Consider the following 19,324-nt stretch of genomic DNA (forward strand, 5'->3'; position numbering starts at 1 on the left):
AGACCCAAATTCCTCAGTTTTGCTGCCCAAACATGACCTGTCAAATGGGAAGCAGTGTGCTTAGTCTGCCATCCATCCTTCTTGGAGGGCTTCTCTGCCTCAGCTTCAGAAAAGTGCTGGGATTCTGCTTCCTACAGTCCAACTCTTCTAAAAAGGGGCTGAAAAAATCCCTCTAAGCACTGTGAGAATTCTTTTTGATGCGATAAAAAACGTAAATATATGTTTCTAACCACTGAAGACAGCGAGCTTTGGAGGGCTTAAATGGAAAAAGCTAGTTTAGATTGAGCCATTTCTAGGTATTGCCACACATGTCAAATAGCACTTCACTTGACAAATGGTCCCAAAGAAATCTAGGGAGCTATTCTGGGGGCACGGTGAGGTTTGGTATGAGTAAAGAGATTAGAATCTGGCCCTTGCTTTATTTTCAGAGAGATTTCAAACATGTGTTTGCTCTAATTTTCCCTTCCTTCTAGGATCACTGGCATTCACTTGGCTCGGCTTGAGAGGCAGAGGGATGTGAAAAACAGCACCAGTAAAAAAAAAATGATAAACTCTCTAATATATGACCAAAATAGCTTTTCCCCCTGTAAAATATGTGGCATAAACGAATTCCATAATGATGCTATGTGTTATAAAAGTTTTATTGGCACTCATTTGGGATTACCCGCATAACTCACTTGTGAGTTCACTGCTCGTGGGTAATGCACTCATCCCAAATGCATGCTAAACACCAGCTTATGTAAAAAGTCCTATTAGAGTTTAACAGAGATTAAACTAACAGATTTTTTTTTTACAGAAGCCTCTTAGAGTCAGATGTCCACAGAAATTACAAAAACCTTAGTCTATAATGGGCCATGTTTTCATTAGGTTTATTCTAATCATCCCGCATTAAATTCTGTAAATTCCTCAGCAGTGACATGCATATCCTCTCTGCACTTTTACATTTTTCCTCTCTCTTTGTGTCCTATCACAGACAAGTGACTGCATCTAGAGAGAACTCAGGTCCTGGTGTGGGGCAGTACAAACACAGAGTGTACGAGTCCTTGCTTTAGCAACTCTGAAAAGGCAGGGAATGAATGGGAAAAAAAAACATTACAGGCTGAGAACTGAGACATAATTTCCTAAAGGTCATACAGGAAGCCCCCGTTAATAAAAATAAAATTCTCCTAAGCACCAATTTAATGCTTTAACAACAAATTCATCTTCCCCCAACATCTGTGTTCATCTCCTGCATTCCATGCTCATTCCTGTACCATTTTTTGGTACACTGTGACATCACTGGTGTCTGTCCTGACTGAAAGCATCACCCCCGTGCACACCTGGACCAGGCAGGTGATGGGGAGAGGGATGAGGCTGTCAGGCAGTCTGTGCACCAGGAACAACCAAAAACAAACCAGCTCAGGTTTGCACCAAACCATCACCAGGCACCTAAACTTGGAAACCTCAGCCCAGGGCGATTTCACAGAGAAAGCTGCAACAGAAACAGGAGCACAGCTGAGCCTGGCTGGGCACAGTTAAGCTGATTTTCCTGTTTTCTTTCCTGCTTTGCCCTGTTTTCTTCTTTGAACATCTTCTGAGTCATGAGGACGCCTGTGAGGATTATACAGGCAACATTCAAACCTCCTGTGCTGCCAAGTTCAACCTGAAATACCATCACCACCCAGAGGAGTTCCTCTGCACACTGCTGTGCCTCCAGCCACAAATCCTTCTTGGACAAAATTAGGGACAATTTCTGTAATTAACCGAAGATTTCATATATCTATCTATCTATCTATCTATCTATCTATATATTTTTTTTTTCCCCCTGAAACCAATGGAAAAGGGAGCAGGAAGACACCCAAAATACCTAATTGCTTTCTCTAAGTAAATATTTCCTCTCAATATTCAGATGAACGTTCTGTGATAATTTATGATAATTTATGGCTAAAAATAAAATTTAAGGCAATGTTTTGTGGACAGTATTTTTCTATTAACTCTAAAACTTGGTATCAATTAAGGTTAACCCTTAAAAGAAGCATCCATTATAGCAAAAGACTGAAATTAAAGAAAATGCCTTGGTAATTTGCTAGGCATATTGAATATTAATGTGATATAATTATTTACAAGGAAGGTTTGAACACTAAATAAGGAAAAAAACCCCTCCTCCTAATTTTTAGAATGATTTCCTACCTAAATCCTACATATTTTCTTACACATCTCCCTTGATTTTCAATCACTTCAGAGCAAGTAACTTTCTCTAAAACCTAAAGAACCTACCTGCTATTAACAATCTCAGCAGTGCCTAATAAAAAACCACTTAAGCACAAACTGTACTTAATTTATATGGTGAGTAGCTATAAGTTATCAACCCCAGAATCCTGTGCAGAAATTAAATATTCAGTTTTTCTTTACTAATTCAAGCAGGATTTTTTATCCCTCAATTGACAGTGGGGGAAAATGAGTCAAGTCAAACTTTCAGCAAGAAAGTGAGAGTGCTGGGAGGAGGAGAGGAGCAGGGAATTGAGAGAGGTAGGAAGTTTACATCCTTTCAGAGCATTCTCAGTTGTCAATACAAGAAGGAACATGTCATCTGTTTTCACTGAACCCACTGGCAAAGCTATCAAATTGCTGAAAAACAAAATTATTTTACTATTTTTAACCTAGGCAAGCCCATTGCTGAATGGACTAGAGCAGGAACAACAGAAGAGATCTGATGGGGTGGATTAAAAAAAGGGAAAGCTGCAGGAAGGACAAACACACAAATTCTGCTTTGAATATATTGGAAAAGAAACGTCAGAGGACTGGTCAAGAAAGGGGATAGAAAGAAAGAGGGTAATAAAACAACAATTTCAGGTCCTGCTATGGAATTACCCCAGATCTGTTTTCATGGGATTTAAAGAGCACATTTAGGAAATTTCTTAGGAATTAGGAGAGCAGGGTTAGGAACTCAATCCTAAAGGCTTTTGCCACTCAAGTCCCAGCCTGGTCAGGTGAGATCAACGTGCACATCACCCCTCCTTTCTCCTCAGCAGGACATTTTGTTTTAGCACAATTTGAAGATTTTCCTTGACCAAACCCCCCGGTGTCTCCCACAGGTGGTGCCTGTGAGTGCCAGAACATTCTGGCACCATCTGGAGTGAAGGGAATTCACTTGGGAGCTCTGCAGAGCCCTGGGGGCTGTGCTGGGCAGGCACAGCAAATCCCAGCACACAGCAAATAAATAAAATGTGCACGTGTTTCTGCACAGGAAACAGGACAAATCTGTGGCAAACTCACTGCACTCTGCTCAGAAACTCTGTAGGACTTGGAGCACTGAATAATCTGCAGTTGAAAACCCTAAATGTTTAATTCTGCACCCCTGCATCACTGCTTACTTATGCTGTTCAAAACGCAGTGAAATTGCAGTTTGAGTATCTGGATACTAAGTCTAAACTTTTTTTTTTTTCCCTTAATACAAGCTCTGAAACTGTAAATTATTAATATTAATAATGGGAAAAATCTGTTATTTATAAACAATGTAAGCAAACGGTAACAACCATTTAAATTTGTTAATCTGAGAATTTCTTTTCTCTCATTCTCTTTCATAAACAAAATATTTTTTTCATCAGGCAGTATTCATTATATTCAGCCTTGGTGTAGTTACAAGGCAAAAAATGTGGATTATTGATGAAATAGATCATAATGACTCTTTCCAAGCCATTATCATTTATCATTTAAATGTGTATTCAATGAGCTTTAATCTGCAAATTTTTCATGTTTGGGAGGAATTATGATTTAACAGATTCATTGTGTTTGCTTTATTCTTTCTTTCAATACAATGCATGGCACATGTTCTGCAGGCTACACATGAAGTAATTTTACCTATCAGAATGGACTTTTTAAAAACTTATTAAAGAAGAGCAGCTGATTATTAAGGCCTCCAGTCTCCAGAAACACAACAGTATCATTATAGTAATAAATGAATCCTGTAAAATCTTCATAACCTGGTATATTGTCCTTTCCTCTGAAAAGTCTCAGCCTCCCATTACTTCTAAGGACAGCACCTCAACAATCACACCTGAGGTTTCAACTATATAAAGTTTCTCTGGTCTCCTAAAAAGTTACTTTTTCTAGTGCCTTTATTAGGCAAACAAAATCAATGAGTGCTCTCTTGTTGGTATTAATCAGTCTGAGTTGTTCACCATATATTACCAGGGATCCAAGCAACATCAGTCCTTGTGTGTTGTTTTTCTTTTACTCACAAGAGTCAATTAATAATAATAAGAATAGTGGTTAGCATTTTGGCTAAAGCCAAAGAAAAAGAGCACAGAAAGTTCTGTCCTTTGGAGAAGGAAGGTGATATTGGATTTTCAGGTCAGTGTTTGCATAGTTGCACAATTTACAAAACTGAAAAAAAAATTCAGAACGGTGGGAAGGCTCCCCAGCCAGGCAGGCACGAGGCAGGATGCCAGCAAGGGCTCAGAACTATTCCTGTAGCTCTATTCTATTCTATTCTATTCTATTCTATTCTATTCTATTCTATTCTATTCTATTCTATTCTATTCTATTCTATTCTATTCTATTCTATTCTATTCTATTCTATTCTATTCTATTCTGTTCTGTTCTGTTCTATTCTATTCTATTCTATTCTGTTCTGTTCTGTTCTGTTCTGTTCTGTTCTGTTCTGTTCTGTTCTATTCTATTCTGTTCTGTTCTGTTCTGTTCTGTTCTGTTCTGTTCTGTTCTATTCTATTCTATTCTATTCTATTCTATTCTATTCTATTCTATTCTATTCTATTCTATTCTATTCTATTCTATTTTCTATTCTATTCTATATTCTATTCTATTCTATTCTCTATTCTATTCTATTCTAATTCTATTCTACTCTACTCTACTCTTCTCTACTCTTCTCTATTCTCCTTTATTCTGTATTTTATTCGCTATTCTAGTCTATTAATTCTATTCTCTATTCTATTCTATTTAATTCCCTATTCCTATTCCTATTCCTATTCCTATTCCTATTCCTATTCCTATTCCTATTCCTATTCCTATTCCTATTCCTATTCCCATTATTTCTATTCCCTATTCCTATTCCTATTCCTATTCCTATTCCTATTCCTATTCCTATTCCTATTCCTATTCCTATTCCTATTCCTATTCCTATTCCTATTCCCATTCCTATTCCCATTCCCATTCCCATTATTCCTATTCCTATTCTGTTCATGACTTTTCTATTTACAGCAGGCTGCTCTGAGCTGCTCCAGGGTCCTGACGTGCAGCTGCCTGACAGACGTGCCAGGATGAGTTAGGAGCTGTGGCCTCCAAACCATCAGTAGGACACCGTGCTGCTCCTGGGGCAGCAGCAGCAGCCCTGCAGCAGCTGGGAGCTCACCAAGGCACCCCTGGGCTCCAGAGGGGAGCTGTGCCCACCCTCAGGCCGTGCCTGCAGGCAGCTGGAAGGGCTGGCAGTGCTGAAGGCTTTTCTCATTATCCCTCACACAACAGCTTCTGGAATTCTGTAATTCCACCAGAAGCTGTGGCAGGGCTGCTGCACTCTGCCCACGTGAGGTGCACGGGGGGCACTTCCATTCTACCCTCAAGCATGGTTTGCCCCTGCTCACATATTAATGAATTATTCATGGATTTGCTGAGGACAGCTGGCTTTTCCCTTAAACACAAGCATTTTCAAGTATTAAAAGACATGCATTCAAAAATAAAAAAGGAATCATCTACTGGGCTTAACACAAAACATTCTCACATAAAAGGAAGTATTTTTTAACAGCTCACATCTACTTTATGGCACTGGTCTCTTAACTTCATGCTTATGAGTTAAGGAAACAGCTCCTTGGTGGATTACTTTTCATAGTTTGCTCAGTAATGTGTTTACAAAGCCATTGTTGCAACTAGATGCTTATATATTTTGATATACAGTCTGCACTACAACAGTACATCTTCAGAGGTTTCATGCTTATTTCAAAAACCTATTTAAATGGTTCTTTACCTGCCCTCCCAGCAAAACACAAGTTTATTGCCAGATACTCCAGGGCTCCATAGTCCAGTCTGACAGTAATTAGGGCAGAATTAGTGGTGTTTTGCAGGAAATGGTAACAGTGGAAGTGTAGAGCTGGATGGGCCAAATTCATCTCTGACAGCAACTCCTCTGGAGTAACTAACTTACTCCAGGAATTAATTCGACACTGGAAATTTCAAATAATGGCCTCTATTTTTAACTGTCTGAAGCACATAACTCGGAGCCTGAGAAATGTTAAGTGGCTTTTATTTTCCCTTGTTAGAAAACTGCTCATCTACTCCCTCTCTTTCTATTGTGCATCGAGTGTCCACTCCAGAAATGGGGGTTTTGTTAAGACAATATTGCATTATTTGTTAAGATAATATAATGCATTCTTTCAATGCAGCCTGCACTTGCTTAATGCTTATCTGCCTTGAAAATGGACACTATTAGTGATAAACATTTCTCTAAACCATGCAATGAACAATACAAACCCCATTAAGCAAAATTTGGTGTTTGTAAACATCCTTGACCGATCCTATAATTCTATGCTACACCAATACATGACAAATCCAGTACTTGGGGCAGTACAGTCTTTAGAAAACTAAAAGTAGTATTTTTCTGTGCATGCCTTTTTCTTGAACTTAGACTCCTAACATGAACTTGGGATTTGGACACTAAGCTTTGGCAAAACTATCTCTTCCAAAATTTTATCCATAGCTGTTAAATTTTCACCAACTCTATATGGTACCTACAGTCTAGCCTGATTCCACAGCAGTTATCCCACTCTGCAGAACAGCTAATCCAATTCAACATTTGTCCATTAAGAAACATCCTTTTCCTGATATGTAAAATCTATTTTTATGGGTTTTGGTGTGTTTTTGTCAAGAAGGCAGCAATCCCTACCAGGACTCTAGAAAGGTCTGGGATGCAGCATTGCCCTGTGGGATGGGGGCTGGTTCTGGTCCTTTCAGGACCCTCAGAGCATCCTCAGGGCCCTGGGCAGAGTGAGGAAAGCCACAGGTTTGATTGGATTTGATTTTGGGATGAGGGGGATTCCTGGATAAACAGAAAAAAGAGCAGGAAATCCTTCAGGTGACCCTCAGCACCTTCTCCCTTCAGGCTACAGCTGCATTCTGCTTCCTACGGAGAAAAAAACCAACTTAACCTCCATTAGCAGTGAAGGACTTGCACTATTATCTCCCTCTGACTGTTGCATTGATTACATTGGAAAATGAGTAACTTTTATCACATTTGATCTGAAACAGCACTACCTAGCTTATGTTTATCCCTTTCCATCTACAGAACAGATAATTGCACGGATCCTTGGAGTCAGACCAGACACTGTGATGTCTCTTTTGATCCCTGGTGTCAGGTTAAAGGAGGAGAAAATAGAAAGTTAACCTGTGATTTAACACTGGCCACTGTCTGGCTCCTGCTGCCAGTCTGATCTGGGGGGTTCAGACCTTTGCAAGTGCATGTCTGGCTCCCTTCTCACCACGCAGCTTCTCTTGCTGCCACCTCAAATGTCAAGAGTCTGCTGGATTCAGCAGCATGGCCTCTGAATTCTAATAGACTTTTGCCTAAAAAAAAAAAAAGTCAAAATTTCTTTGAGTTTTGCTTGTTTGCTTGTTTTTTTTGCCTTTCATTTCTCTCTTCCTTTTTTTTTTTTGTACAAGCAAAGGCAGATTATTTCAATTAAGAGCCTGTCACTGACATTTGTAAGCAACCTTTCTTCAGTTCAGTGCAGCAGTTGCAGTTTTAAGTTTCTCCCTGCTTCTGTCAGGATCTAATTTTCAAGACCCGTTGCCATGGCAGCAAGTTGGAATTTTAATCCAGTACTAAAGGTCAAGACAGGTCACCAGTTTCAGTTCCTCTTCAATCTCCCCATAAGGAGCCACAAAAAGAAGCTGAGATAAAGGTCTGACCTAACAAAAAAAATTCCAGTCTAGCACACAGCCAGACTCGAAGCTCTATGATTTGTATGGGCTTTCGAATTTGTCTGGAACTGTTGAAATTCATGCTAAATCAAATATGGGCAGCACTGATTCGCATTCCTCTCTGAAAAAAAAAAAGCACATTCATGTCCTTAAAACACAGCTGCGTGCATTTGAGCAAGCAGGGACACCCAAAAAGCAAATACTTAGTAGAGTCTAACAGGTAAATAGCTGTGAAAGCAATCCCCTCATCACTGCAGACATTTACTGCAGGCTCAGATGGGCCTGGCAGCTGCACTCACATCTTTCTGCACAATATGAGGTAGATGAGTCAACATCTTTCTTTCAAAACCTGTAAAGATCTTTTTGTGAAGCGTTTGGACTAAACAAGACTTTCCAGTGAGGGATGACTTTGTTCAGGCTAAATCACTTCCTCCTGTGTTTCCACAACACGGTTATTAATTAAACAATTGCTTTGTACCTGCTGAAGTGAGGCTGTAGACAGCTCCCTCCTCCTCCTGGGCTACATCATTTTCTTGGAAAGCTGCATTTGCAGCATTAGGGAAGTCTCAAAACACATTTTTCTGAGATGTATGGACACAAGTGAGCGAAGCAGCTCTTCCTCTGGGAATTCAAAGCAGTAATTAGCCCAGCAGCAGGGAATATTTTCCTTTTTCCTCGTTTGGGAGGATATGTTTGTAAGGTACAACTATTCTGAATCTGTGGCTCCAAGGGCTAGCCAAGGCAGAGGAAAATGCAGTGAGCGTGGCCTAGCCCCGTGGGGCGTTGTGAGAACTTCACTTCATAAAAAATAAGCCTTCTGGCCAGAAAATTGATAGGCTTTGGAGCCCTGCTGAGCCCTCTGCCCAAAGGATAATAGAAGCAATAGAAGTAGCAATAGATGCTCCTCTGGATAGAGACTGTGAAGCTGAGAAAAACGTGGTGGATTATTGGGGTTGTCAGAGGGATTCAGAGGAAAGATGCAAAGGATTAAGTTGGGATATTAGGAAAAGTGGCTGTTAGTCTTACCTGGGGTATTTAGGACACAAATTGGGAGTTTCAAGCCCACTCTGGTATTATGAATGCCAAGCTTCCTGGCAAAATCCATTCTTCTCTCAAACTTATCACCCATTTCCGACTGTGACTATTTTACAGCGTGGTGCAGATGAATCTGGGTGACAATTTTCTCTGTCTCAGGCTACCAAAGTCTACAAAGCCATAAGCCATGACAGGAAGAATGAAAGAGACTGGAGCAAAGGGCATCAGGAAGCAAAAAAAGAGAGAAAAATGGCTTGGCTGTGGACCAGAAATTTACTGACAGGTCAGAGTTAAGACGAAGGGAGCATGGTGAGGTCCAGATTACGGCAGCCAGAAAGCCAAACAAGAGTTCATTTGTATGTCTTATCAGCAAGTGATATCACAAAACAAATGGGTGGGAGAAGGACTGAGCGTGGTGCTTCCTCTGCTCTACCCTGATCTACATTTTTGGATTTGCTGAGCCCATTTGTTTTTCAGAATGAATCTCTGGAGCTGCACCGAAGTTCGGGAGTGACTCCATCCCACAGAAATGTAAATTGGGAGGTCAGTCTGAGACTGGCCTTAAGCCACACAGGCTCAACATATCCTGCTGCCTGTGAGAAAGCTCTTTAAATACAGGGAAACCTGTGGCAGATTTGCAGTCTAACCACCTTCCAAAATGGGAAGTGATGTGTAGGGGACAGGGAAATGCATCAGGAATCCAAACATGTTGCAGTTTTACCTCTCTCTATTAACGCTGACATTTCAGTGGTTGCAGTTCAGTGGCTGCCTGCACCTGGCAGTGACACAGGAGTGCATCCTGCCTCAGAACAAAGTATTTCCACTGCTGCTCGTTAGTTAGGGCAAATAAATGTTGAATTTTTAATGGGGGGTTATACAGTATAAGAGGAAATTCAAATGGTTCAGCGCTCGCTTGAGCTGCAATCAGTGATGCTGGCAAGAATGCAGTTTGTTATCTTGTTTCAGGCAGTCTTAAAGGCACTTAAGTCTCTGATAGGCAAGAAAAAATTATTAATAATTGATCAGCAAAATATCACAGAATTAATTTAGTTGGGTTCCCACAATTTTTTAAACTGATTTATAAACATGTCAGGAGAAAGAGATCATGGAAAAGAATGTATTAGGAAATAACTTTATTTTGACAGGGAGGTTAAACTGTATGTGAGCCAGCTGAATAATGAAAACAAATTAAAAGTCTAATTTAGAAATGATTTTGAATAATGGGCTTATCCTCAAAGATGCAGGGCTTTTAATTATAACACTGGATTTTCCCATATTTCACATGAGCCAAAATATTTTGCAAGTTTGCTTCTACAGGCAACTGTCCATAGGAAACACTTGTATATTTTATTCCGAATTACCTCATACATTGCTCAAAAAGCAAAGCCTGCAGCAGTGAGGACCAAAACAACAGTCCTGGTTATCATTGCTCCAAACCTAAGAATTTACAAGGCAAAAGGATTCAAAGGAAACTTGTAGCTCACAAAACAAAACAGTAAATATGAAAGATTTTGAGATACAACATTTCTCAGAAGGGACCCTTCTATTTTCATCTGTTTGTCCCTTTAACAGTGCACTGCAGCTCTCTAAAGATTAATGGGGTTCCAATTAATGGATTAATGGATTAATGGGGTTCCAATGCCACTGTTGTTTCACTTATCATAATTTGTATGTGGCAGCGCCAGGCCCTTGCAGTCATGACTTTCCCAGTCCACCCAGAGGGAATATCTTAGGAATTTTCTCCTCCTGACATACAGGCAGCCTCAGTGTCACGATTCAGGGTGGCCACGTGAAGGTGGGCTGTGACAAGGAGCTGGCTGTGACAAGGAGCTGGCTGTGACAAGGAGCTGGCTGTCACCACTGTGGGCTCAGCTGGTGCTCCCATGCTTTGTTAGGGTCAGGTAAAATCTGTAATTAGTACCACAAACATCTCAGCCTCTCCTGTGTGTTGCACCTGGGCTGCATCCTGACTGCAGCACTGATAGAGAATCCATACATAAATAGAATCCTGCTTCCTGCTCCAGTGCCAGTTGGAGATGAATTTTACATTTTTGGTTCCCGCTACATTTTTGGAAATTATGCATGAACGTTGAATGAATCTCCTTTTTTTACTGTTATTTTTTTTTTACTGATTTCTTTCCAGGTTAAGAATTCACCAGTGCTTCTTGATTTGAATGTTCTGAATAGTTCTGAATAACAACATTACTTGTTGTTGCAATATCCAATACTTGGTGTAAAATCCTCTTGATGTCTGATTACTCTTCACAAGGACCTCACGCTGAGTCGTTTCAAACCCTGAATTACCTTTAATTCATAGCTTGCACATGCTGCCAAATTTTGTTTTCTATGTTCCCAGGTGGCTGTCCCTGACACAGAGATCTTCCAAAAAGCCATCAGATACTTGTGAAAAGTATTTAGATGTCGAGAAGCACATTTCCATTTTCAAACACGCTTCCATCAAGTATTACGATAACATTTGGGATTAGAAAAGCACTGGTATTTATTTGAATTTTTTTTTTGGAACTGTGAAGTGAAATCCTGGCCCAATTGCTGAACACACTTAGGAAAATCCTTGCTGAAATATCACAAAAAGATTTTCAGCTGCTTGCTTTAGTTTTAAGCTTGCTGTATTTAGCTGCTCTCTAGTCCTCACACAGGTTGTGTATCATTAAGTATGATGGATAACAAAAACTCCATAAAGATAAAACAAGCTGATTTTTTTCTGATCCATAAAAATTTGCTGCCCTAAGTTTTTTAATGGTTTCCGGTAGTTCACTGAGCCCATGAGAAGGGCCTTTTAATACTGTATTAATACAGTAAGTATAGGAAGTAATTTTATGACAGGGGAAGAATACCATTATGATTACATTCTTCTTTTTAGCTAGGCTTTTATGGAAACTACCCAAGACTACTCTGCAGCATGATTTCGAAACACAGGATGTGCTTGATTAAAAGGGTTCTGGGTAGTTTCCAACTGGACAAAGGCCAAATGCTAACAACCAAAACAGAACAAAAGGACTGCATGTTTGAGGATGACATACTTGCAGTGGCAATTATATAACAGAAACCCAAGTCGTGAGCTGAGCCCGTCCCCTCAAATTCATGGAAGCTGACAGAAAATCCTTTGCAGTGCAATTGGTTGCACCTTATCTGTTCCTGCTTACTGTGCTTCAAAATAAACTAATCAGAGCAGACTGGCTGAGAACTGACCGCACAATGCCCAGCGGAGATTCACGGGGAATTTGAAATTACAAAAAGGGAAAACAACTGCTGCAGTTTTACATAGCCTGATTTCAGCTGGAAAAATTCACCACGGTACACATGCACGCACATCAAAATTTCATTTTCAGGGTTTTTGAGTGTAACTTAGGACCTGAGGTTAGTTACTTATAACTAACTACATGTTCTCATGTACAGCATAGGTGCAGAATTTAGACACAATTCCAACTATTCCATCTTCCATTCTACCCTCTGCACTGGGGATTGGGTTTATTCAGCATGTGGATGTAACAAAGCATACTGACACATCATAAAAAGGATGAATTTCGTATTTCAGAAAGCTTTAGCTGGACAAGAAGCCACGCATCTTGCATCCCCCTACAACAGCAGCACATTGGTAAATTAATCCACCTCGCAGTATGTGGTTCTTATTTCTCCCCGAGATAACCTGAAAGGTTATCTTGCAAAAATCATATATTCCTTTGGTCTGATCTATGACACCAATGTCCCTACACCTGGAATCTGCAATGACATCCAGACAGCTTGGCTCATGCAGCCAAGCAGCATCATGAAGGTAAAAGTGTCTGTTCTGCATTCACCCCTCCACCAGCCATGGTGTAACTCAGCAATCTGGTGAATGCAAGCTCATTATTACCTCTGCAGCTCTAACAGAGCCACTGGAATCTACAGGATTGTCAAGAGAACCAAGGTAAATGGCAAAGATCATTTAAGTTTCACTTAAATTGCACATGAACTTAAAAAAGTTGGGTAACAGCTAGAAACATATCCAGGATAAAGGACTCTAACAATGCATACAGATGAACAGAGTCACATTCAGCCAGACTTGAAAAATCATTTGATATTGATATTGATCATTGATATTTCAGATCAAACTGAAATATGGATGGCAAATCCTACTAACAAAATCTGTAACTGGTGGGGGCTGGAGTTGTGAAGTCAGTAAGAGCAGACTGTGTGCTGAGAGCACAGCAACAGATGTCACTGGGGATAAGCTGGACTGTCACTTTACTCGTACACTCCAATATCCCCCAACACAACCAATGTTAGAAAGACTAAATCCTCCTTTACACATCTGCAATCTGATAAACACCCTATCATTAAAACACACAAAGGCTGCAGGAGCTCTGTCCCTATCAGGGTTTGTTTGGACTGCACTACCCAGCTCTGCTTGACAGAATTACGTCTTTCTGTCCCACTCCTGCTTTAATTTCATTATGTGCTCAAGCACTGCAATTCCCCGTGAGGGTGGTGCTAACTGCACACACAGATCTAAAAAACCTCATTGGCCTCATCACACCAAGCCTCACAGTGGACTGCCTTCTAACCTCCCAAAGCCCTGTGGAAATGCTTAGAAGCTGCCTTAACAATTTTTCTGCAGTAAAAGTGAAAAAGTGATAGTAATGGGTTAGCTGATCTTCATTTGGAAGCTAAAAATAAAAAGTAGCTTTATTGCAGCTCTGATCTCTCATGTGTAAAATCTATCACCCACCGTAAGAAGGCAGTTCATTGCAGCAGAAATCTGATTGATAGTACTGGAACTTTAGATCAAGCAGCAGAACAGAGAACAACTGGTTCATAAAATGTACTCAGTGTCTTCGGGTTTTATATCAGGCTTCCTATAGAGAGCTTTGCTACCATTAAATGCACTATATACCACTGAGCTCTGAAGCACTGTTCTTTTGAAATTCAGCTTATAACTATAAACCATGATTGACAAGTCTATTACTGTTGGTTACAAACTATTGAAATATTGTCTTTTATGGTGCACTCACTAAAATATTTTTCACAGTGAAATCTAAAGACATTTGCTTTTGAGAAAAATAATTTTAAGAGGCAATAATATTTTTTCCTTTTTTTTTTATTGTGGAACAGGCTTGAGGTTAGATTTGGATCACTTTGATGTTCTGAAACATGAATGCACCCATTGTGTTACCAAGAACTGTGGGTACAGTTGGCTAGAGTCTTCAAAAAAAAAACCAAGTTATTACTGAAAACCAAACAGCAAAGGGCAAAAATTAATTTGTTACTAAGATTAATACATAAATGCTATTCCTGCAAATGAGTCTAAATACCCTTAGCACACCTATCCAATTCTTATTTAATCTGAAAAAAACCTATTTAATTTAAAAATTTGATTATTCGCTTAGCCACAATTTCGTAAAGGTTTACTCAACCGTCTTTGAGTGAGCCCTTCCATGACTTGAGTTTATGAGTAAAGAACCTTCAGAGCCTGCTGAGTGACATCAACAGATTCAGCCCCACATCTGCTCCAGTCCTGCATCTCTCACAGTCACAGACACATCCCTGAACTCCAACAAACACTTGAGTGTGCACAAACTTGCACTAAGAATCAGTATGTGGAAATTCATTCTTAAAACTTGTGTAGGTATCTCTATTTTTGATCTCTGTTTTTCTTCCCCTACAGGGATTTTTAAAATTGTGTCTTTGGTAGTTTAAGGGCAAGCACTAGAAAAATTTCGAAGTAATTTTAAAGGAACATATTGTATTTACACAACTGTCAGTTAAGCTAGTGCAGTTCTGCATTCAGTACTTTAGAACATTTAACACTAAAAAACCCAGCAGCTCTGAACTGAAATCAGAGCCATACATCTTCATAAGTATTAAACAATAGCCTACTGTTCAAAGTTGCTATTTATCTCCAGTCTGCAAATTAGAGAACCTGGGATAAAAGTAAAAGACAATTCAGTCTCCACTCACTGCTACACTACTGCAGCCTTACACCAGGGAAGCACCAAAGAAAAATGGTTTAACACAATGGAGAATTAGCTCTTTCACTATTTTAAACTGTCATATTTATGTCTCATCTGTGATTTTCAGCTGCTTCAAAGTGTAGGAAACTCAAGACCAGCTTTTCAACACCAGCTAGCAGAATCATTCTGTAGGATGTGTTTTACTTTCCCTCACTGCATGAACGTAAAAATTCCTGCATCATCTCTTCACTGGGTTGCATTTTCTATTGTAAGAGGCTTAGTATCTGATGAGAGAAGCATAAAATTGATTTAATTTTGGCAAGCTGTAGAACTAAAATCAGCATTATTTCTGCTTAATAAACTCATCTTTCACACATACCTCTGTAAGCTAATGCTTAAAAAGAAGAAACAGTAATAAGCACTGGAAACATAAAACTGGTTTATGGCTAATTTTTAAGGACTAGAGAGAACACCTGAACACCAGGGCAAGATTATGAGCAGAGCTTATTTGGAGAAATAAGCTCATTCTTTATGATAAATTTAAAATGAGATTTAAAGCTGGAAATAATAATACTTACGACTTTTGTGGCACTGACTTAGTTGCAACTTTCCCTGCTGGATCACTCCACTCTGCAAACAAAGGAAACACATTTTCAAATGTCAAAAGATTACTGTAGAATTAAAATGCACCCAAAGCTGTCAGCCCATCTAATTATACTTGGTTTCACAACATGCCACAATGCATAACATGTAATAAAAATGGAACTGATCTGCTTTAGCACCACAGAAATTAATTTTTAGCCTTTGTTTTAATGACATTAAGCAGACCAAAAAAAATAAATAAATACAAAAAATACCCAGCCCTGACTGTTAGGGCTGGGATGATAAAGACCTACTTTGTACATTGTATCCTGAGGTCAGATGTTGGGAGTCCTACAAAGAAGAACACACGAAATGTCAGCATTAGTTAAATGAGATGAAGAAGGTAAGATCTATCTTGGCTTGCTGGATTAAGGGCACTGGCGTTACACAAACAGGGAAGGAGATGGCACAGGGGAAGGGATCATGGCATTGTTAAGGCAGCACCAGTGACATTAACTTTAAAAAGTGTTAAAATTGGAGACAGAGCCCCACTGAGGGGCCCTCCAGAGCTCAGGCAGGAGTGTGTCCTCAGTTCCTGTAAATCTCCATCCCCTCTTTGTGCAGACACAGATTTAACCTGCCCCAGGCTTGGCCATGGACCTGCAGCTTAGAACACTGCATGAATTCAGTTGTGCATTAAATTCAGAGCCACTGCCTGTCTTTTTGGTTGATCTCACTGCCTGGAAATGCAGTAATCTGTTCTTGGTGGTCACTGCTTTCATTTGGACTGTGTCACACAAGATTTGATAAGGACGTGGGAAGGAGATCTTCACCTGATGGAAACTGGTCCAAACCCAATGAAACCAATGGAAATGCAACAGCTTAAAACCAGCAAAGAATGTGGCTTGCAACACTGGGTGTGCTAACACCAGGACTGCTGTTGGCTCACAATAACTAAGCTGTTCCCCTAATGTCACAGTGTTTTCTGGCTTAGTTTTCCTCCAGGCTCTGCAGTCCACAGTGATTGTCACCAGCTTTCCTTCCAAGCCGAGCCTGATCAGTTGAAATTAAGGTGTTATTTACAACCTCATCCTCCAGCCAGGCACTACTTTGCTGGAAGTGTTAGTTCTGTAGGATGTTAAAGTCATTAAAGCCCTCACTGCACTTCCTCTTAGGGCATTATTAGTTCCTAACATTATATTGTGCTGTCAGTCAGTCCCTTGTGAAGTAAATAATGCCCTAAGAGTTAACATGGCACTTTAAATTTGAATGTCAAAGGGATAAATTGTTTTGATAAGTTCCACCTCTTTTATCACACTTTTAAAATGTATGTTTCTCCTGAGAATACCTTTATTTTAATAGCTAAACTGAAAACTTCTAACAGTGCCCCTCTCTGCTTTATATGGCTGTACAACCTATAACCATATTATGGCCTAGATGTGTAATTTGCCCAGCCATAATTGATTTAAAGTGATGCTCTGAAGAGACACTTCTGTTGTATTTTTTAAAGACTGGCAAACATGGAAACATTTATGTGCTTGCCTATTTCCTGCAATGCTAGCTCAAAAAAAGAAAAAAAAATCTAATTTATGTTTGGTGTTGAAGTGATATGGTCAAGAATTTTAGGATCAACATTTAACGTGCCCAGAAATTAACTTTGATGTGGATCTTAAAAGTTCATAGCCCATTTGATAAAAACAGAAAATCTGATTCAATGACTTCTGATGCTTCACACTACAGCAGGAAACTGCAGTGACAGTGGCACTGCAAGGGCAGTAACAATCACATTCCATTAAAACAGGAATTCTGGCTTTGGTTTTGTTTAAGAAGACACAGATACTGTTAATTTCATTTCATTTCAAAACCTCACCATGCAATCAATCAGTAAGTGGGAAAAAAATGTCCATTTTGAAACTTTTCATTGCATAAATAATAATGCAAGAAAACCAAACAAAATATATTTTACTTGATATAGAAAGACTCCCATAACAACAGAGATAAAAAGCTCACTTTGCTTCCACTGGGTCTTCTGCAGCTTTAAATAAGCAGCTCTACTAGTAGCAACAGTCTGATTGGGAATTTCCAACTAAAAATAGTATCAGAATATTTTTTAAGTGGGACCAATTACAAAAATCAACTCTCCAGCAAAGAGCACTCAACAGAACAGAACGCTAATGAGGTCACTGGAAACAGCCCACTTGTACCTTGCTTGGGATAGAAAACTTGGTCTGCTCAGCCTTGCCAGGAGTGTGAATAGCAGTAAGAGGAGGAGGCCAGGAATGGGTCATCTCCTAGGGAAGAGAGAAAAGGTTTAGGAGACAAATTCACGTGCATAAAGGAGAAAGAGAGCTGAAAATGGTCACATCTGCTCCACTGAGGATGCTCAAGGAATCGACCCCCTCACACCCTTTAATTTCAGATGAACACCTTGACAAATCCACAGGCAAAACTTCCTCAGAATGAGAGTGAGGACAGGTTTTACTCTTGAAAATTGGGACCATCCATCTCTTCATCAGAGGGCTCCACCTCCTGCCAAGCTGAACAGGGCAGGGTTTTACCTGCGGAGCCCAGGCAGGAGGGGAGCACTAGGGAGTGAGAAATTATGTAGTTAGCTGAAGAAACATATCTATATCTCCCTACAGAAACATCTACATCTCCCTACAGAAACATCTATATCTCCCTACAGAAAGGTGCCAGAGCACTGTCGACCAAAGAGCCTTGAATGGTGGTAGAGACACTTTTGAGTTTATTCATCTGAAAAATGCCACTTCAAAATGTCTAGGTCACCACACAGCTGCATGTTCCAGCCCCACAGAGCTGAGCCACAGAAGTAAATCACTCAGAAATGGCAGTGAAGGGCCAAAATCCCCAAAATCCCACCCTACACCCTGCAGGGATGTGGCTGCTCTGCTCCATTCCTTAGGCACAGATAGGTAACTCTGGAGCATCAGAAGAAAAGATGTTATTTCTTTAATAATTCACATGACTTCACCACTCTTTCTTGTGCCTCAATTCCTTCTGGAGGTCCCTCATCTTTAGGTACTTGCTGAGCTCTATTTTAGCTTGTGAAATCTGATATATCCACCTTCTAATATGTTAAGAATATAAAGAGCTACACAGACTGTGTGTGTTGTGTGTGAATCCATTAAGATGTGTCTATAACCACCTGAGTTTGTAAACACCTGGGAAAATAGACAGGGAATTAAATTCGTCGTTTTTTTTTTTCCAGGAAAAGTTAAAACACTTTAATCAATCCAAATTTGGAAGTATTTAGAAATTCCTGGAAGTAAAAATAATAAAAGCGAGCATATGAAACACTTTAAAGAGGAATTTAATGGAAACAAAGTAATCCCACAAAATTGAGTTAGGATTTATTTTCACGTGGTTTGGACTTAAAATAATTCCAAAATCATGTTAACTGCTGGAGTGGGTAGATGACTGCTATAGAAGCATGCTTTTTTTTTTTTTTACAGACCTGGAGATTAAATGCAAAAGTAAACCTGCACTGTTTCTTGGCTTAAAAGTCACTGTGGTCTTCTGATGTAGTAACATCAAGCATCCTCCTTTCTGAAAATTATTTAAACATTGTTTTAATTGACTCCATGTGTTTTATTTATTGGAGCTAGACATGCTTGTCTCTTCAGCTAAGTCTGGGGTTTTTTTGACTATAAAAGCCCTCAGGTAAGTAACTAAGAAGGACACATGCAGACACGATCTAATGAATCACCCAAAACACAAATACCCCAAGCAAACCTTCTAAGGGGTGCAGAGGTACAAGGCCAAATAATGATTTAAATGGAAGGAGAAGACTGGGGAAGGATTTAAACTTGCAGGTTTCTAAGGAAGAG

The 19,324-nt window shown here is 39.7% G+C and overlaps 1 protein-coding gene across 2 annotated transcripts in view; it reads right to left on the reverse strand.

Moving 5' to 3' along the window:
• Positions 1-19,324, reverse strand: part of AFF2 (ALF transcription elongation factor 2) — a 307,896-nt gene that overhangs the window by 104,073 nt on the left and 184,499 nt on the right. For both annotated transcript variants that reach the window (XM_063416555.1, XM_063416554.1), the window contains exons 5-7: positions 17,681-17,767; positions 15,791-15,827; positions 15,473-15,524 (exon numbers count right to left, since the gene is read on the reverse strand). In XM_063416555.1, coding sequence (XP_063272625.1) covers positions 15,473-15,524; positions 15,791-15,827; positions 17,681-17,767 — 176 coding nt within the window. The remainder of the gene's footprint in view (positions 1-15,472; positions 15,525-15,790; positions 15,828-17,680; positions 17,768-19,324) is intronic.

Source organism: Prinia subflava, chromosome 20 (assembly GCF_021018805.1).
Source record: "Prinia subflava isolate CZ2003 ecotype Zambia chromosome 20, Cam_Psub_1.2, whole genome shotgun sequence".
NCBI lineage: Eukaryota > Metazoa > Chordata > Aves > Passeriformes > Cisticolidae > Prinia > Prinia subflava.